General features: G+C 54.4%; 2 protein-coding genes across 3 annotated transcripts; both read left to right on the top strand.

Moving 5' to 3' along the window:
• The first annotated feature begins 1,860 nt into the window (after window positions 1-1,860).
• On the top strand, window positions 1,861-17,840 carry AARS1 (alanyl-tRNA synthetase 1). 2 transcript variants are annotated; one of them, XM_080351691.1, is made up of 21 exons: window positions 1,861-1,912; window positions 2,909-3,118; window positions 3,765-3,953; window positions 4,304-4,449; window positions 5,559-5,750; window positions 6,178-6,322; window positions 7,506-7,651; window positions 8,213-8,321; window positions 8,418-8,568; window positions 8,940-9,064; window positions 9,356-9,500; window positions 10,137-10,315; window positions 10,835-10,948; window positions 11,682-11,888; window positions 12,542-12,726; window positions 13,167-13,275; window positions 13,931-14,044; window positions 14,928-15,047; window positions 15,545-15,631; window positions 17,074-17,187; window positions 17,549-17,840. In XM_080351691.1, exons 2-21 carry the CDS (start codon window positions 2,975-2,977, stop codon window positions 17,732-17,734), a joined length of 2,907 nt encoding a protein of 968 aa, XP_080207817.1. In that variant the 5' UTR covers window positions 1,861-1,912; window positions 2,909-2,974; the 3' UTR covers window positions 17,735-17,840. The 2 variants fall into 2 exon arrangements, with proteins under 2 accessions (XP_080207817.1, XP_080207818.1); XM_080351692.1 differs by lacking the exon at window positions 1,861-1,912 and adding an exon at window positions 1,917-2,047.
• A 57-nt stretch (window positions 17,841-17,897) lies between these two features.
• On the top strand, window positions 17,898-19,309 carry EXOSC6 (exosome component 6). The gene has a single exon (XM_080351693.1). It carries the CDS (start codon window positions 17,930-17,932, stop codon window positions 18,758-18,760), a length of 831 nt encoding a protein of 276 aa, XP_080207819.1. The 5' UTR covers window positions 17,898-17,929; the 3' UTR covers window positions 18,761-19,309.
• The last annotated feature ends 843 nt before the right edge of the window (window positions 19,310-20,152 follow it).

The following is a 20,152-nucleotide window of genomic DNA, read 5'->3' as shown; positions in this document are numbered from 1 at the left end:
TTTAAGGGACAACAGGGTCCAAAACAACTTCTATTAAACCGGGGAGAAACAGGGTTTTAGCACTCCAAAGTGACTTATATAAAGGTTCGGGTATCAGTTGAGGAAAATTATGAAGGGGCAGCAACTAATACAACAGGCGGTCCGCAGTGGGCATGCATGTGGCTTCACTCAACAATGCTGGAGCTGGCCCTGAGTCCCAGACAAATACACACTTGCCTGAACACGGTGCGGGGTTATTTTAAAGAGATACACGTACTTACACACGCGGCGGCAAGGCAAGGAGTCTCAGTCTCGGGGAGCGTGGCTCTCGGTGGCACCAACCTGCTCGTGTTCTGAGGGACCCGCGACAATGAGCAGAGTCTCGACGAGAATCTCGTTTTTATTGGCTGATCAGATCTGACTGTCGGCATTCTAGAAGCTTCTCTGCACCCCCACACTGGCCGCAGGTGCCCAGCGGCTCACTGGCGCCTACTGAAGGAGGGAGAGGGAGAGAGGGGGGTTTGCATTTGTGCTAAAAGAAATAAAGAGCTGCTATGTAAAAAGCTTCAGCTGAAAGGGAAGAATTGGGGCAACCTGAATTTAAGGTGGGGAGGAAATAAGAAGAGTAAAGTGGTAGGGATTGTTCTGTCACATCTGGGTGTGCCCTAAGGGACACATCTGTTGCCCAGCCTCGCTCAGCCCAGTGGAGGGGACAGAGCTGACTGTTCCCCAAGTATTTGACTGCTTCCAGGTCTGGCAATCACCAGGGAAGTACTTGGGCCAGCAGCTGAGAGATGGTGAAGGGACTCCAGGTTTGGAAGATGTGCTTTCAGGTGACACAGAGCATGAAGCAGGGATGTTTCCTTCCATCTTCGTGGTCAGATAATGGCCCCATGAGAGATGAGCGTGCTGGGTGTGGATTTGGATGGTATCAGACTCAGAGCTGCTGCAGCAGGAGTTATTGAGGGCGTAATCACCCATGTGAGCAATTGCACTGCGCTGACTTGCCCACCCCTGCTATCTGCAAGCACCATCCAGAGCACAGTTCCTATCAGGAACCAACAAGACTGGAGTTTCCTCTTTTCCTTCCAGGCTCTTTGGGAAGGAGACAACAGACACAAGCGAAGAGGGGGGCAGGACCAGGCATGGTGGGACTAGCTGCAGGTGAGCTGTGAAAGGCAACCAGCAAGCAACCTTTGGAAATAGCTGACTGATGGCAAGAGGCCCAGCAGGACAGCAGCACAGACATGCTCATGGCTCAGGAACCACAGCATGGGGCCAAAAGGGATGTTCTGGGGAAGTGATGAGGCCAATATACATGATCCCAATGCTGTGAAGGCACCTGGGGACCACTCAGGTTGGAGAGGACCTGGGAGGACTCTACTCCAAGCCCTGTCCAGAGGAGCAGGGTCAGCAATGACTTCAGATCACGTTGCTTGAACCAGACCTCAAAGACCTCCAGGGAACCTGCAGTCTCCCTGGGCCACTGTTTCAATGCTTAGCTGTTCTCACAGTTAAATTTTTTGTTAACATGGCACCTCCATTGTCTGCAAGGCTGCACCAGGTGGGCCAGCATCTCATGGTGCTGCAGAGTCACGGTGCCCGAAGAGAGGAGGGGCTGAAGAGCCCTCACGTTTCCTGTCCCTACTGTCCCTCCACGCCCAGCCCCGCAGCAAGACTGGCACTTCTAAAATGGCAGCTCCCTGCCCGGCTTCAGCCCGGCCGCATCACGTGGCCGTCGCCTCCCGTCATTGCATCAGCCGGCCAGTGGCCCGCCCCCAAGTCCGCGCCAGAGGAGGGGGCGGGGCTGATCCAGAGCGACGGCCCCAGCAGCCAATCGGATACTGGTGCGGGGCGGCTCGCCGGGGAGGGGCGGGGCGGTGCGGAGCGGAGCGGGCGCTGCGGTGCGGAGCCAGGGGCGGCGGTTGCGTAGGTAGGGCCTGGGACGTTCCGTTGTGGTCTGGGGCGTATCCGGGGACCACTGACTTTCGGGGGTTGCCTCCGCGGCCCGGCTGCTCCCTGTGTCCCGACCAGGCGCCCCCGGGCTGAGGGGAGGCGGCCTGGCAGGGTAGGCGGCCGGGGCGGGTAGCGGTGGCGGGCGGGAAGGTGGCGGTGCCCTGGTCTCCTCAGGCGGGGCTGCGGTGGGATGTCTGGTTGCCGGCATGGCTGCCGGGCACCGGCTATGACCTCGCCTGTCCTCGGGCGCTTGGGACCGCGTGGTGTGTGGGCAGAGGCCTCGCTGCGCCGGGAGCCGGCACTGCGCCGGGCCCTTCCCTCCCCCTGGCTGCCATTAGTCAGATGGAGCGTTATGGTGCCTCCCGGCCGGAGCAGCCACTGGCAGCCGGGCCCTCTGGAGAACCGCACTGCGCTGCATCGGCAGGGGACAGCCCAGTGCACCCCATAGGATATAGCGGGGTGCTCACCTCCAAACCCTCACCTGTCCCTGGTGCGGGTGTGGTGATGCAGTTTCTCACCAGGAAGGTTTCCAGGGACGACTGGAGCTGATCCTGCTTTGGGGAGGGAGGGGGGATGAGGGGGTATTCAGAGGTCATTTCCAAACTCAGCCATTCTCTAATATAATGACTCTGAATGGTTTCAGGCATTAGCAATCCTCTCCCTCCCCTGCGTCCCTGGCAGGGCAGATATAACCTCTTGCTAAGCTCAATATCCAGGTGAAATTGGTATTTTAAAAACATATTTTCAAAGAATGGGATAACTTGAGTTCGAGCTCCAGAAATCGGGGAGGTTGGGGCAGAGGAGATTTGGGGTTGTGTCGGCACCATTTGGGGTGACCTGATGGTTAAACTGAGGAGTTGGTGGGAGTAGTTATCGATGTGGGGAGACCCTTTCAGGAGATGGAGGCAATGATCCTGGTGTTATTGCTGGAGCTGACACCATGTAAGAACCCTGTTTGTTGTTGTTTCTTCAGACTGCGCCAAGGCCTTGCTGCTTTCTCTTCCGCTTGGTTTGGACGGCTGTGACTTGGAGCTTCAAGATGGAAGCCACGCTCACAGCTAGCCAGATCCGGCAACGGTTTATTGACTTCTTCAAGGAAAACGGGCATACCTATGTGCACTCATCTTCTACAATCCCCCTGGATGACCCCACACTGCTCTTTGCTAATGCTGGTATGAATCAGGTAAGATTCCTGCTCTGGCACTGTGGTCCTTACAAACAGATCAGCAGTTGAAACCGGTGAAGCTGTTTGCAGAGCTGTTTGCGTGGAAAGTTATTGTTTTCTCCATCTCTCTTCTGGTCACAAAGAGATGCTTGGCCTGTCTGCCATAGTCCTCTGCACTCTGGCAAAATTGATGATGGCACTGGGAAAGGTTCCTGTGTCTGCTGGGCTGCCTGTGCAGCAGTGGGAGCTCTGCCAGTCTCCCTTCCTTCGCACTTTGGACCACTGCTAGTCCTGGCACAAGTGACTAACAGTGTCTTTAAAGAGTGGTTGAGGCTGGGCTGCCGAAAGGGCTTTGCTGGAGATCAACACGCAGTTTTCACTGATTTATTTTTTCTTCTGGTCAGCTTGGAATCTGGCTGCTTTCAGTCCCTTTGGAAGTCCTGGGGTTTGGTGGGCACCAGGAACACGTGTGTGTTATAGCTAAGTGCTGCAGTCTCCTCACATGCAGGAGACAGCAGGCTTGTTGTTTCTGAAAGCTGCTTTGGGTACATCTAGGCTAGTGGTATCATGACACAGACAACACTTACTGCCTTGCTATTGCTTGCAACGTTTGAAAATAGGTCCCTAGTGCTTTCCTTGATTGCTCTTTTTTCTTTACTTTCAGTTCAAACCCATTTTCCTCAATACTATTGACCCCTCACACCCGCTCGCTAAACTGAACAGAGCTACCAACACTCAAAAGTGCATCCGAGCGGGGGGCAAGCACAATGACCTGGATGACGTTGGCAAAGATGTCTACCACCACACCTTCTTCGAGATGCTGGGGTCCTGGTCCTTCGGGGATTATTTCAAGGTAAAATAGGCTGGGTGCAACTCTGAATCTTGTGCACAGGATTACCCGTCTCTATGAACTCAGCAGAGCAACTGCCCACAGAAAAGAGAATATCTTGTCACAGAATGGTATTCCTAAGGTACATTTAGCTCCTTTGGAATAAATGAGCTTGGAAGCTACCTGGACCCTGCAGAATGTTTTGAGATTAATTACTTAAGGTTTACAAAGCTGATTATATTAACTCTGCCAGTTTGGGGTCTTCAGGCAGTGGTTTTAGTTTCTGTTCTGGAGCTGTGGGGAGTTGCGTGTGCTGTGTGGCTGCGAGAAACTCTCTTTGCATTCACTTGCTGACTTCATCTTTCCTTCTGCAGGAGCTTGCTTGTAAACTGGCACTGGAACTTCTCACCAAGGAGTTTGGCATCCCCGCTGAAAGACTCTATGTCACTTATTTTGGTGGCAATGAGGCCGCAGGACTGCAACCAGACCTGGAGTGCAAGCAGATATGGTTGAATTTGGGGTAAGGCCTTAAACTGAGGAAGGTGCATGTTTTGGTGAGCAATAGTCATTCAGCGAAAGAGGATGTGTTATGTGGCAGAGCACATGTAACAGGAAGTTTTAACAAAAATCAGTGTCACAAATAATTTTTGCAGGGTGGTGGAGCTGCCAAGGCAAAGGGATGCACTGGTATTAGATAGAAGAGAGAGCTTTCATTTTAAAATCTCTTTTATATGTTTAAGCACATAAGAAGTGCCTCACTGAGTCAGACCAGCACTGTCTGGCCCAGTGTGAGAAAATGTCTCACTGTGGCCTGCACTCTGTTTTTCTCCTCCTCTGCCAGCACCCACAGTCACTGGATTAGTTTGTTAGAGTGTGACCCCTCTACTCCCTTTCACCTTTGTTTGGGGCCCAGCTCCTTCGGGATATGTCTGATTCTGTTTTGAACCTGTTGGATTTTTCTAAATTTCAGTTGTATTCTCCCACCCAGCCTTGTCCTCTACAGATTGAAGAGTCCTTCTCTTTTCTGTGCTCCCTTCCCAAGGCAGATGTTCTGCCCTTAGTTAGTTTTACTTTCCTTCCTCTGTACCTTTGCTACTTCTACCTCACCCCCTTTGAGATGAGCAAGCGAGAAACACCCTCAGTACTCAAGCTGTGGGTGGGCCAAAGCTCGATCATAGAATCATTTAGATTGGAAAAGACCAATTGTAAACCTAACACTGCCAAGCCCACCAACAAGGTAGCAGTGAAGTGATGCCTTTGGTGTTGTGGCTGTAGTTGCCTCTGCAGCCTGCCACTGAGCCCGTGACACACCTCTGTTGTGGGGGGCCAAACCTGCCTCGCGTGTATTAAAGTTGGAGATCTGCCTGTCTTCTTGCTGGTGGGTTTGCTGAGGTGTCGTGTCAGCCTCTGTCTTCATCTGGGGCTAGTGCCAGGGGCTGATGCTTGCCTGACCCTCCTCAGCAGGGAACCTGGGTAGTAAGATCTTACATTGGTGAGGCTCAGGACCCAGGTGATTTGTCTGCTCATCCAGGGAATTAGTGAGCTGAGATTTCTCTGTTATAGTCCTTGGTTGGGGAATTCTTGCCTTGCTGTAGGTCTCAGTTGTTCAATAAGAGTTTCTCGTTACAGGCTGGCTGAGGGCAGGATTCTGCCTGGCAATATGAAGGATAACTTCTGGGAAATGGGAGACACGGGCCCCTGTGGCCCTTGCAGCGAGATCCACTATGACCGGATTGGGGACAGAGATGCTTCCCACCTGGTCAATCAGGATGACCCAAACGTCCTGGAGATCTGGAACCTGGTGTTCATACAGTTCAACAGGTGAGCGAGACCTGTTTCCCACCCCAGGCTGCTCCAGCGTGGCATGGGAGGTCAGTCGGGCTGCGTATTTTTGTAATTGCCCCTGGCTTGCTCACCATTTCCTGTTGTCTGGGACACTTGTGATGCTCTGTCCCTCAGCCCACCTGTACGGAAGAGGTCAGTCACGCTGTCTTTGGGGACAGACGGGGCATGTTTCTTCAGTTCATCTGCCAGGAGTTCAGTAGGGAATAAGTGCTGTCCCACCCTGGGTCTGAATCATCATTGAGGGTCTTGTTATTTATCACAGTTGCCTTGTGTGTGGCTCGTGTATGAGCCCGTACCGTAAATCTGATGGAACAAAATCTCACAGAGATGGGGAGAGCGATGGGGATGCCCCTGCAGAGCCTCCATCCATAACGTCTTGTCTTTTCTTTTTGTGGCCGGGCAGGGAAGCTGATGGGACTTTGAAACCTCTTCCTAAGAAAAGTATTGATACTGGGATGGGCCTGGAGAGGCTGGTGTCTGTGCTGCAGAACAAGATGTCCAACTATGACACGGACCTTTTCCTTCCTTACTTTGAAGCCATCCAGAAGGTATGAACTGGGGACTCTGCGTCTGGACCTGACCCAGTTGCTTCCATTTCCCAAATCCCTGGGGAGTGAATGGGGCTGGTTGAACAAGGCAGTTATGTCTGTGGGTCTTTGCTTTCCCAGCTGCTGTGAGCCCCATGGATTTTTACATTGTTGAGGGTAGGAGCACAGGCTGACACAGTAATTGCTGCCTTGGGGCATGTTTTCAGAGGAAAACACAGGACAATGAACAGTAAAGCTTTCCTGTTTTCGTGACTTGACCTGATTGCACACTCCATGGTCCTCTCCGAGTGGAAGATGCTCTGCTATCCCATGTGGCCAAGCGCCATCTTTTTGCCATGTGGTTGAAAGTATGTGGTGTTGCTGACCCAGCATCAGAATTTGTTCTTCAGTCTCCCGCCTGAAACATGCTGATCTGTAGAAAATCCCCTGAGAGAGGAGGTCTTTGCTATAAACCATGACAGTCACTTGCAGAACCAGCATGCTGTTGCTGCATCTTCCTGGATACCAGTGCTGGGAACTCTGTGTGCAAGTCCAAGCCTTGTTTTGCTCTGTGGAAGCAGCAAAGCTTTGTGGCTGCAGACTGTGCTGGAAGAGCCCAGACTCAGGTCTCCCAGAGGGGATGAGGTGTGGAGCTCCAGAGTTGGAAGTAGATGTTAAAGCCACTGGCTACATGCAGCCCATGCGTCCTCATCTGCCTACTGGGAGCCTGATTGTAGGGACTGTGCCCATGGTGTGAGGTTTGCACCACAAGCAAATGCTGCCTTGTTACAGCAGTATCTTTCCTTTGGGTACTGATAAAAACACCCTAAAAGAGAGAAGCTTGGACTGTCTTCCATGTAACAGAATCTGAGAAGTTTCTTGACTGGGCAGGTTATGAGCCAGTGTGGAAAACAGATAATTTCCCTGCACTCTGTCCCTCTCTCTTCTATCCTGGGCTCTTTGTGTTGGGATAAACTGGCTTTCCTTCTCTCTGGTCATGGAGATCATTTGGCTGCGGCGTCATGCAGAGCCTCACAGCTCTCGGTCTTCCCTGCCTTCACTGAGTCACCTCTTTCTTCCTCTGTGGCTCTGGGCAGTGGAATGGTGTTGACTTCTGAGGCACGTCCCTGTTGTTCTGCCATGCTACTGGTACCCACTGTCCATAATCATCCCCTTTGCCCACTGCCTTCTCCTCCCTGCCCAGGGCACGGGTGCCAGGCCGTACATGGGGCAGGTTGGTGCTGAGGATGCTGACGGTATAGACATGGCCTACCGGGTGCTGGCTGACCACGCACGGACCATCACGCTGGCTCTTTCCGATGGGGGCAGACCTGACAACACTGGCAGAGGGTAAGATGGGAGCTGCTGCATCGCTAGTGCTCTCATTCTGTTCAGCATGGCTTCCCTGAGGGGACTGGGATCTCCTGTGTCTCTGGCATGCCTCTGAATTTGTCATGAAAGCAGTGGATAGCAGGGTGTTTGCTCAGTATATTTGACACTTGAATCCCTGTAGCAAGGTCCATGCAAAAGGTATGAGGGTACTTGTGAGTACCAATCCTGCTGTGTCAGACCCCAGAGAGGGTCACTGTGGGCACACAGGCACAAAACCCTGCTCGGTGCAGTGCTGCTGTTAAAAAAACAATGAAGTTTGGGCGGGGGGGTTGTGCTGTGGGTGCTGCTGGACTCACAGGAGTGATTGTTAAGCATGTCATGAGTCTGAGTCACAGAACTGGTGCCTGGCACCTCACCTCTGGCTTGCTGCTGGTGTGAGCAGCTACTTGAAGGAAAATGTGGGGAGGGAACCCTGTGCTTTTGATCCTGGGAGGGGGTGCTGACCAGTGGGTGCTGGTGGATCCCCTGGGAACAGCCCGGAGGTGTGATGTTTGCATGAGCAGCTCTGCTGTTCCATAGGTATGTGCTGAGGCGGATTCTCCGACGGGCTGTGCGCTACTCCCACGAGAAGCTCAATGCCCCCAAGGGTTTCTTTGCTACTCTGGTTGATGTGGTGGTGCAGTCACTGGTAAGTTCTTCCTGGCTCTGCTGTATCTGCCGCAGTCTTCCTCTGCTGAGGTGTGCGGATCTCTGTGTTGACTGACTAATCGTCTTGGATGTGCAGGGAGACGCGTTTCCTGAGCTGAAGAAGGACCCAGATATGGTGAAGGACATTATTAATGAAGAAGAGGATCAGTTCCTGAAAACGCTCAGCAGAGGGCGTCGCATCTTGGACAGGAAGATCCAGAGCCTGGGGGACAGTAAAACCATTCCTGGTAGGTCTGTGACTTCTGTCTGAATGCACCAAGAGGCTTTTAGTTTCTCGCACTGAGTTAAGGCTCAGCTGGGCTGGGAACTAAGAGGTCGTGGAAGGTGTTGGGGGACAGAGTTGGAGTCAAAAGACCATTACTCAGAGCTGGACCACCCATCTGGCCTGTATTCACTTGCTCAGGTTTCTAAGCTGCCCAGACACAAGATGATGGTGTGATGTCTCTGCTGTCAGAGACGAGTCTTTTTGATTTCACATTCACCAGACCTGTTCACTGTGGTGCAGAGCCAGTTGAGTGGGACAGAGGCAGTCAGAAAGGGGTAAAGGAGCAATGTCTCACAGAACAGAAGTGATGACTGCTCTGCTTTTTCTCTGAAGGTGATACTGCCTGGCTGCTGTACGACACCTATGGTTTTCCTGCTGATCTCACGGGGCTGATTGCAGAGGAGAAGGGCCTTGTTGTGGACATGGAGGGCTTTGAAGAAGAGCGGAAAAACGCACAGGTAGATAACAGCTCCAGGGGAGCTTGTCTCTGGGCAGGGAGGATTCTCTTCCTTGTAGTTTGCTGTCATGAATCTCTGCCCCTTTGTGTCTGCTCACGCCTCACTCACACACCCAGGGCATAGCACTGCAGTTGTGGTGGGACGAGTATTTTCTGTGCAGCTGGGGCTGAGTTTGCTCACTAACACTGCAAGGCTTGGGACCTTGAGCTCAGCCTTTGTACGGAGCTGGTGGGGTGCTGGGAGCACCTCCCCACTCTCGTTTTCTCAAATTCTGGTGCTTGTTGTTGGCAGCTGAAATCCCAAGGGAAGGGTGCTGGTGGGGAGGACCTCCTCATGCTGGACATCTATGCCATCGAAGAGCTACGATCCAGAGGACTGGAGGTGACAGATGACTCGCCAAAATACAGCTATGCTTCAGATTCAAGTGGTGCCTATGGTATGTAAAAACCTTCTCAGAACTGTCCTCTGCTTCCAAACCTTTCCTGCCATGTACCTCAGGAAAATCCTCTGGGCTGACCTTTTACAGGACATGGGAGCGGGAGTAGAACTGCATGGGTGAATCACCTGCTTGTAACAAAGGGAGCAGGGAAAGAGGAGGGCAGACTGTTCAAGGGCTGCCTTGCTGGTCAGGTCCATTGTTGCCAACGTGATCAGAGAGTCTTAAGGGGTTTCCTGTTCCCTGCAGCTTTGTGTCTTCACACTCCCATGTCTGTGTTTCCCAGCTGCCCTCTTGCCGGTGTCGCAGGAGACTGCAGTTTGTGCTTGATCTGTCCTCAGCACGCTTGCTCTGGCTCTTGCTGCTAATTCTTTGATTCAGTGGAGACTCAGGAGGCCCCAGGCTTGTAGCAGCACATGTGGCTTTTACTTCACAGGCCCCTGCCTGGGAGGGCACAGAATGAAATTTCCTCTTGTCCAACTAACTGTTGCCCTGGTTCTTTCTCCTTACCCCCTACAAATGTAGCTGCCATGAACTCCTGCAATAGCTGGGAGATGTTGCTATGACGTTCTGCTCCCATGTGGTGCCTACAAGGTTTTCCTGTTTCACTGACACTGCCTGTTCTCCTGGTGACAGATTTTGGGAGCCTCGTGGCCACAGTGAAAGCCATCCGCAGGGAGAAGAAGTTTGTGGAGGAGGTATCCACTGGCCAGGAGTGTGGGATAGTGCTGGACCGAACCTGCTTCTACGCTGAGCAGGGTGGGCAGATCTATGACGAGGGCTACATGGTCAAGGAGGACGATGGCAGAGAGGATGTGAGTGGGCCTGAGAGCCTTTTGCAAGACTCAGTCTGAGCTGGGGCCTGGGCAGGGGTGCGCTGAGGAGGAGAAGGGGCCCAGCAAGCCCCAGCAATTTCCTGTCCATGGCAGGTGTCAGAAGTTGCACAGGTTTCCTTTTCGGGTGTACAGCACGGCACAGACGTGCTGGAGTTTGCTCCCCTTACTTCTTGGGGAACTGAACTCTGTGCTGCAGCATCAGGTTGTTACCAAATGTGGGTGCCTGCGGTGGTGGTGCTGGGATTGCTGTGCTTGGGAGCTGAGCTGGGGAACTCTTCCAGCTCTGCTGTGCCCCAAAACCGTGCCCCACCTTCATGCCTCTTCTATGTTTTCTGGCCCTGCGTGCTGTGCCTGGGCACCCTCAGCTTTCTCCTGTCACACACACCAGTCTGGCTATCAGCTGAGACTTTTCCAGTTGCAGCTCAGAGCTCTGGCTGGACTCTCTGTCTCCCTGTGGCCCTTGCCCTGCTCACTAGGGGCGTTTCCTTCTTTGTACAGAAAACGGAATTCACAGTGAAGAATGTGCAGGTCCGAGGAGGCTATGTGCTTCACATAGGAACTCTATATGGAAACTTGAAAGTAGGAGATCAGGTCTGCCTGTCTATTGATGAGGTAAGACTTGATATAACAGATGACTTCATCTTTTGTCCTTGGATTTTGTCTTTGTTTCCGTTGATGTTACTTGGGTGGCCTGGAGTTTGGGGCCTGCTCTGCCCATGGCACACGACGCAGAAAAGCCTGGCTGACTGGAGGCATCTCCCACCTGGCACTTGGCTTTCTCCCACCACGAGGCAGACAATGCCCAGCAGGCTCAGTGCCACACTCACTGGCTTTCACTGCAGCAACAGAAACGCATTTATGGTCACAACTGAGAGGTAGAACGTGTACGGTGCTCCACTGCGTTGTGGATGACAGTGGAGAGCCTGGGCTCTCTGCCCTCCTTCAGACTCCAGTGCGCACAGCCTGCTGAGTGTGTGCGGGGTTGAACCTGGTCTGCAAAATGCATTTTCCTTCCTTCTAGAGGCAATACCTGTGGAGCAAGAGGGAAGGCTTCCATCTTGCAGTGCATGTCCCTCTTGAGGAGTGGAGATCAGTGTCTGCAACCTGGTTTGTCCTTGCCCTCTCTCCAGACAGGCCCAGCAAGGGGATTGCCAGGGAAAAGCCATGCACAAATTTGGTGGGGAACGTCCTGCTTCTTTAGCAGAGGCTCCAAGGCAGCAAGCATGATAAGTTGTTTCTGGTCTCCTGAGCTCAGTGAGGTTTCTGTTGGAGTACACTTCTGCTGCTAGAGGTGATCTTGGCTCCGCAGTGTGAGACGCTGTCTAACAGTGATTTCCTCCCTCAGACTCGGCGGAGGCCGGTCATGAGCAACCACACGGCCACTCACATCCTCAACTTCGCCCTGCGCTCAGTGTTGGGGGAAGCTGACCAGAGAGGGTCGCTGGTCGCACCGGACAGGCTGCGGTTTGACTTCACAGCCAAGGGAGCCCTGTCTACCCAGGAAATCAAGAAAGTCGAAGGGATCGCCAATCAGATGATTGAGGAGGCAAAGGTGGGTATAGCCACTGGGTTGGATGTACTCAGGAAAAAAATACCTTGGGTCAGGCTTTTGGATGTTCTGGGATGCTGGGAGTTTGGCCCAGCAGGAGTCTTCCAAGCTGCTGATGCAGTACTGTGCACAGATTGGCATAACAGAGAATTTTGAGTGGAAAAACTCCATGTAGATCACTCTGTTCCTTGGTACCGAGCCCTGTCTAGGGTTGGAGTGTTTCTTTGCCTGCTCTAGTGTCACATTAGCTACAAGAGCCAAGAAGTTTGGCATTTTTGCAGGGTTGTATGGATTTACAGTGTACACCCAGACCCTCCAGTGATCTGTCCTTGAGGGCCAGAGAGTTGCTCTGCCTGGTGCCAGCCCCGTGTTACTACAGGCCCTGGAGGACCCTGTGCTCTGCTCAAGAGTCTGTGGTTCAAAATGAATGTACAGGAGCCCAGCAGGTCTGAATAGCCAAACATATCAAGAATTTTGAAGGGAGGGCACCTGTCAATTTTAGGATGTCTGAAGCTCAACAAACCCCAGTGCAGGTGAGGCACGTAACTTCCCTTTCAGGATCTTTTGGAGGAAGTCAGGATTCCCTGGAAATGAAGGCCCTCAGTCACAAGTGACAGGACCAGCTCTTACCCGTGTCCCTTTCCTGTCTCCTGCAGACCGTCTATGCCAAAGACTGCCCTCTTGCAGCAGCCAAAGCTATCCAAGGACTGCGGGCAGTTTTTGATGAGACCTACCCCGATCCTGTCCGTGTGGTCTCGATTGGCATCCCTGTGGAGGAGCTGCTGGCTGACCCCTCTGGCCCTGCCGGCTCCGTCACTTCTGTTGAATTCTGTGGAGGAACGTGAGTATCTGAGGTGACTGGGGAAGGTCGTGGGGTGGCTGAAAAGGAGTCAGTCCCTGGGGAGCCTGGGTGCTGCTGTGGGTGCTGTGGGTGTGTGCTGGGCACAGCCAGGGCAGAGCTGGAGGTGGTGGTGATGATGTGCCTTTGCATTCCCAGTCCTGAATCAAACTGCATTTTAAATCATCCTTTGCAGGCAGGAAAATTGCCTGTGTGTTGTCCCTGCCCACACACAGTCTCTGACAGCGCTGGGAACATAGCCCTTGCCACCCTTTCCCTACTCATTTGCTTTTAGTGGCAGGGTTGGGTTTTCTGCCTGTCCCTACGCTTGCTGAAGTACCCTGGCAGGATGGTTTTCTTGTTTCCATGCTGAGTCCTGCTGAGATGAGAGGTGGACTTCTAACTCTCTCTTGTTGTGGGTCTTTTCTGGGTTCTTTCCAAAGGCACTTGCAGAACTCCAGCCACGCTGGCCCCTTTGTGATTGTTTCAGAAGAAGCAATTGCTAAAGGCATCCGGAGGATAGTTGCAGTCACCGGGGCCGAAGCTCGGAAGGTAAAGGGAGGCAGGAGAGATCCTCTGTGAAATCCCAAATATTAACCGTGTGCTAAGGCTCGTATAGTTCAAATTTGCCAAATATCCCTGTTTGGATAGTGATCACCAGGGAGAACTGGCGTGTCTAAGAGGCTCATGGAGAAGGATGCTGCTGTTAGCAAAGGCTGTGCTGGAGGCCCCCAGCTGTGCTACAGCCAGAGGAGAGAGCTGGAAGAGAGGTTGTGGCTGTAGCTGTTTTGTTAGAAGAGCTGAGGTTGGGTCCTGGAAGTGGCTGTGGGGTCAAGTTCAGGTTGTTTTGCAGAACGGGCTGCAAATGTAGAGCCCTCAGCAGCTGGTGAGATTGGCAGGAGAGCTGTGGAGTCTGAGAATCGTCTGCTACAGCAGGCAGGAGATTTGGTCCTGGGCTAGCTTGGGCTGGTGCTTGCTAGAGGAAGGGGGCTCATGGGGGAGATTTTTTTCTTTTATTTGGAGAATTTTTGCATTCCTTCTGGCAAAGAAGAGTCTGGGGGCCTGTTCGCCAGCATCACACCCTGTTTCTGGTCAAGTGCTGCTTCCCCTGGGGCTTCAGTATTCGTAACCCCTTCTCATTGGGGTAGCCAGGAGCCCAGCCTGCTAAGTCTCCCTGTGTGACTGAACTTGGGTTGTGTTCTGCTAGGCCCTCAGGAAAGTCGACAGCCTCAAGAAGCTGCTGTCAGCCCTGGAGGCCAAGGTGAAGGTCCAGACAGCTCCCAACAAGGATGTGCAGAAGGAGATCACGGATCTCAGTGAGGTGAGGATGGTAGCAGTGCTCTGCCTTCCTAAAGTGAAGGGGACCTTGATTGCCGCCACTGGGTGGTATTAATAAGGCCCAAGTTCAGCTTCCTGCTCCTGTCCGAACAGCACTGTGTCCTGTGGGTGCTGCAGCCAACACCTCCTGCCTGAGTTGTCAGGCCCTGGGAGAGGAGGTGTGAAGGAAGTTTCTTTTCCCTAGGCTTTCCTTAGCAGAGACTCAGGCATGGATTCCAGAAATTGTTCTAAAAGAAATAATGTATTTGCAAGGTACAGTCTACAGCAGCACAAGGTTGGTGTCTCCTGAAGAGGGGACCCTCAGTGAAAAAAACTTGGACAATTATACCCTCACAAATCCAGCCCCTACCCCTTGCACATCACTCCGGGTCAATTGCAAAATTAGAGTCTGGGGTCTCCCTGTTCTTCATTGGATCTCTTCATTTTTTGTCAGGCAGGCTGTCAATTGAAGTCCTGACTTATAGTTGCTGTTTTGCACCTGCAGCTGGAGAAAAGTAAATTGTTGGCAGACCAAAACATTCTTCTTTTTCATCTCCTATTAGACACCGTTCTGTTCCTTTACTTATCCTCCAGGACACAGCTCCCCTTACATTCTAGCTTGAAGACTCTGAGGCTTTTTTTACTTAACAAAGCAGAGTTAAAAGGTTCCCAGCTTGCAGAAATTATGCTAAGCAAACTTACTTGTGCTAAATGAATTCTATATAAGCAATCTCTAAAAATGTTCTGTAAGAAGCAGTATACCCAATAATTCAGTAAGCTAAGGCAGTCTATTCCCTGATGGGAGGGGAGGTTCATGAGTGCGGTGCAGCATCCCCTGCAACAGACACTGATACTTCTGGCTCTCTCTGCCCACCCGTGTTTTGCAGACACTGGCCACTGCTGTTATCCCACAGTGGCAGAAAGATGAGCTGAGAGAGGCTGTTAAAGCACTGAAGAAAGTTATGGACGACTTGGACCGAGCCAGCAAAGCCGACATCCAGAAACGAGTGAGCACAAAGCACAGTGTGGGAGGGCTGGGGGGGCTCCTGTGGGAGCTCTGCCTGTGTGCAGTGCGGAAGGGGGCTGAGCTGTGGGGATGCCCCTCGTTCTGTTCAGCTATCTAGTTCCCTCCCAAGGCATGGCTACTTCCACGCCTGTTCCCTGGGGTGAAGTCCTGGCAGCACATCTTGGAAGTTGGGGTGCTCCTGCCCTAATTGTGCCTCTGGGTGCATGGTATGGGTGGTGCATGGTTCTTCCTCCTAGATCCCATTGGATTTTTCCATAGGAGGAATCACACACAGCACTGCTGCTGCCCTGCAAACCATACACCTGCCCACCAGCACATTTTGTTCCCGGCTCTGCAGCATGAGTCTGTTCCAAGCCGGGCTGTGGGTGTGCTGGGGCACCTTGGAGGCCTCTGTACTTGCAGGGAAGATCCACCTGGGTGGTTCTTGTGTCCATACGCAATGTGTGTGCTCTAGTATCTGACTGCTGTTGTACTCAGGTGCTGGAGAAGACCAAGCAAGTCATCGAGAGTCACCCTAACCAGCCGTTCGTCATCATGGAAATGGAAAACGGAGCTTCAGCAAAGGTATGGGAAGGTCTGGTCTCTCATCAAAACCTTCCTTGTGCCTGAGGAGCAGTTGCCTGGTCTCTGTTGGCTTGTGGAGGTAGTGCTGTGTTACAGAGCTGTCTCTCTTGCCACGTGCCAGCCCTGAGCAGCAGCTGCTGAAGAAGGGGAGGACCACTGGGATACTCTCTCTGTCTCACCTGCTGGATTAACACATGGGTTTGCGGGGTGTGGAAGGGACCTTGGCCATTTGCTGAGCTTCCAGACCTGGTGGTGGATAGGGACCCCAACAGAAATCACATTAGGTCCCAGGTAAGACTCATCCAGGAGCAGTCATGACACTAAAGAGCAGGCCTGAGGAACTCTGAACAGCATCTCTGCCAACCTACAGAAGTTGTGGTGCTTGTGGCCATTGCAGATCAACTCTGGGAGTAGCATCCCAGGCTGCAAGTGTGGACAGAGTCAGGCCAGAGAGCTGCTCCCCAGCTCCTGAGCTCTGCTGCAGCAAGGTTCAAATTCTTGACCAGGGCTGAAACTGCTCCTTGCCTCCTCCATGCACAAGTTAAGTTTCTTTTTGAGCAATTTCTATTGTGAACAAAAGCTCCCTTGCGTGTGCTGTGCTGCAGTGCTGAGCCCAGCAAGTGCCAGGCAGCGGGGGCTGATTGTGCCCTTACGTTGGACCTCTTGGGTTTTAATGCTCTATTTAAATTTCCTCTCCGGGAAGCTTACAGACGCTTGCTCGCTCTCTGTGGCCATCCCCATGACGCCAGTGCTCCTGCTGGCATTAAGTGCCAACACGGTGTTCCCCCTGGCAGAAGGGCGCATCCCAGGGAATGGTGGTGCCAGCAGCCTGAGGAGCTGCATTTTCCCTCTCCAGCTACAGCAGCACCACTTTGCTCACTGGAGGGCCCACTGGTGGAGCACTGTCCTGCATTGTACTGTCTATGCAAGCAAGGATGATGGTCTCCTTGGGAATAGCAGGCTGCCTGGCAGTTTCTCCAGCATGCCTGCTGTGTCTCATAACCCTGGCAGCTTCTTCACGCTGCATTTGAGTCCTCCTGACTTGCTGCAGAACATCTGCTCCCTCCTGCTGGGAGCTCACAGTGCAGGGCAGAGCATTTTTCCCTCCAGCCAGTACACTCAGGCAAAGGCTCTCTTGCTTTGGGGCTGCATGGTCACTAATTCTGCCAATTTCTGGATAAATGAAGGTGAGGAAATAAAAGCAGCTCCTCACTCCTGCCTACTTGCAGCCATGAGGGTACACAGCCATGGCTTCTGTCCCCTGCCAAGGCTTCTGCACACCTGGGAATGTGAAAATCACTCTTGTGAGGAAGGCTGCACGGTGCTGCTGTCTGGTTTAATGCAAGTCCAGATCCCCGGGATCTCCGTGGGTGCCGGGGAGTGAAGCAGGGCTGGCTGTGAGCACAGGAAAGGTGAGCTGCAATGACTTTGTCCTCCTCCAGGCCCTGAACGAATCTCTGAAGCTCTTCAAGACTTACTCCCCACAGACTGCCACCATGCTCTTCGCTGTAGATAATGAAGCCGGCAGAATCACCTGCCTGTGTCAGGTGCCCCAGGTAATGCTGAGACTTCTTGTCTGCTTTTCTCTGAGCCTCAGAGGTGGATCTGCAGCCTCTGGGCTGTGACTATCTAACACTACATGGCCAGAACTCATGTGGGTTTGGCAAGAGCCACAGTCTTTGTGCTTTGGGTTATCATCAGGCTCTGGGGGGTAGAAGAGGTGTGCCTTGCAAAGAGTGAAATGGAAAGAGCCAGGAATTAGCGTGGTTAAGTCCAGGCTGCCCCTGGACTGCTGTCCTCCAGGAGCTGTACCTGGAAGAGCTTTGTCCTGGGATACCATGCTCGTGGACCTTCTTTACTCACTGTTTGCTGGCTTCAGGCTGAGCTCCTTTAATTTCTTTTACTTTTCCTGCCCAGGAGACAGCAAACAAGGGCCTGAAGGCCAGCCAGTGGGTGCAGGAGGTGTCGGGCCTGATGGACGGCAAAGGTGGTGGGAAGGACGTCTCCGCACAGGCAACGGGCAAGAACGTGGGCTGCCTGCAGCAAGCCCTGAAGCTAGCGACGGACTTTGCCACGCTCCGGCTGGGGGAGCTGAAGAACTGACGGGGGGTGTCACCGCCCCCCCTCTGCCCTCCTGCCCATCCCCTGCCTGCTGCTGAGCCAACCCCGCCGTTCCTATCAATAAATGCTGCCCGTCCTGCGCGCTGCCGCCTCGGCTCTGCTTCGCGGGGGCGGGCCGGGCCGGGCTCCTCCTCCTGCCCGCCCCCGCCTACTCGCTGCCCGTCTTCCCGGCCGACCATGCCGCTGGATCACCGCCGGCTGCAGGGCCCGGAGGAGTCGCAGCCGCCGGAGGTTTGGGCAGCGGCCGCGGGAAGCGGGGAGCTACCGGAGGAGGAGGATGCGGCCCCGCGGGACCCCTGCGCCCTGCGGCCGCTGTTCGCCCGGGCCGGGCTGCTGAGCCAGGCGGAGGGTTCGGCCTACGTGGAGCTGAGCGGCGGCACTAAGGTTCTCTGCGCCGCGTGGGGCCCGCGGGAGGCGGCCGAGCCCGGCGGGGCGGCGGCGGGAGCGGGCTGGCTGCTCTGCGAGTTCCGCCGGGCGCCGTTCGCCGGGCGCGGGGCTCGGTGGCGGCCGGGCTCGGCGGCGGAGCGGGAGGCGGAGCGGGAGGCGGCGGCGGCGTTACGGGAAGCGCTGGAACCGGCCGTGCGCTTGGCCCGGTACCCGCGGGCCCGGCTGGCCGTCAGCGCCTTGCTGCTGCAGGACGGGGGCTCCGCGCTGGCCGCCGCCATCAGCGCCGCCGCCCTGGCCCTGGCTGATGCCGGGGTGGAGATGTACGACCTGGCCGTGGGCTGTGCCCTGTGCCGGGCTCCCGGGCCCGCCGCCGCCTGGATGCTGCAGCCCGGGGAGCCCGAGGAGCGCCGTGCCGTCGCCCAGCTCACCGTGGCTCTTCTGCCCGCTCTGAACCAGGTGTCGGCGGTGCTGGGCGGCGGGCAGGGCAGCCCTCCCGACAGCTGGGCAGAGGCGCTGCGCCTCGGCCTCGACGGCTGCCACCGCCTGTACCCCGTGCTGCGGCAGAGCCTGCTGCGGGCTGCCCGCCGCCGTGATGCCGCCGCTGCTGCCACCACTGCCTGAGCGCTGACCATGCCCGGGTGGCTCCCGTCTGGGGATGGGGCTGTCTCCCAGAGCCCATCCAAGCTGTCCTCAGTGCTGCTGGAGACTACTGCAGCCTGTCTGACCCAAACCTCATGCTGCCAGAGATGCCCCCAGAGCCAGCCTGAGCCAGCCCTTCAGCTGCTGAAGACCACCGGAGTTGCCCACACAACTGGAGGCCCAAGAAACCTGCCCAAGGACACCGGAGCCTGCCTCCACCCCACTATCGGAGAACCCCCAAAGCAGCCCTCACACTGCCCGAGCACCCCGGAGCCTGCCTGAGGAGCCCCAGAGTCACAGGAGATCTTCCCGAGTGGCCTTGCAGGACCCAAGCAGCCTCGCACCCTCTCCAAGCAGCTGCCGGAACTGCGGGACCTCACAGCCCACCCTGGGGTGACACCAGGACTGAGACCCGCACGTGGAGCTGCCCACCGTGACCATCCACACAGGCAGGACATGGGCAGCACTGAGCAGAAACCACATTGTGGCACAGACTGCATCTCTTGGACCTCCTGCCCAGGCAGCACTTCAGGGTGGCAGAGGTGTGTTTAGTTGGTTATTTTTTTTACAATAAATCAGGTTTTTCTGATGAGTTTTCTGCCTATATGGCTCTACTGGGGCCTCTGCCAGCCACAGGCAGAGGTGGAAGGATGCAGTCGGGGTGACCAGCAGCCAGGCATCGGGATCACCCACCTCTGCTCCCACTGTCCCTCCTCGAGGGGTGAGGAGGAGCCAGGTGCTGCTTTGGGGTCTGGTTATTCCTGGGGATGAAGAGGAGCAGGTCCTGTCTGCCCAGCTGAACCGCACCAGGCTGGTAGGGAATATTCCAGGTGACGGTGGTAATTAATGTTTCTGTTGAGAAACAGGGCAGAGCTGCACTCCTCCTGCCTCTGGGTTGAGTTGCAGGGAAAGCAGCCTCTGAGGCAACAGCCCAGAAAGCGCCCAGGGCATCAGGCTGTGTCAGGCAGCATAAAAATGGGTATAAAAATTACACATACACTTAAGATGGTTAAAAACTGCGTCAGAGTGGAATAACCAGAGAAAAGAAATACAAATAATTTTTCTTTCCAACACAATACACTCTTTTACCAGAGAAAATTAGAAATACAGAACAAGTTCCTACCAGCGAGAGAAGGATGACCTAGAAATGAGGGACACCAAACTGAGACACAGCGCTGGGGAGCACGGGGGGGACAGCGATTTCCTTGGGCGCAGGAGCCCTGGCAGAGTTGCTCATGGGAGTCCTGACTGCGAACGTGATCCATGGCCAAGAACAGCCTGAGGTAAACCACTAAGGAAAACCCATTTGGGAGCAGCGGTGACTGGGAGCAATTGGGTTTGCACTGCCCCACTCTTGGCCCTGCAGCTGGTGTT

This window comes from Nesoenas mayeri (assembly GCF_963082525.1).
Source record: "Nesoenas mayeri genome assembly, chromosome: 12".
In the NCBI taxonomy this organism is placed as follows: Eukaryota; Metazoa; Chordata; class Aves; order Columbiformes; family Columbidae; genus Nesoenas; species Nesoenas mayeri.
This window is presented reverse-complemented; position numbering and strand designations above follow the sequence as displayed.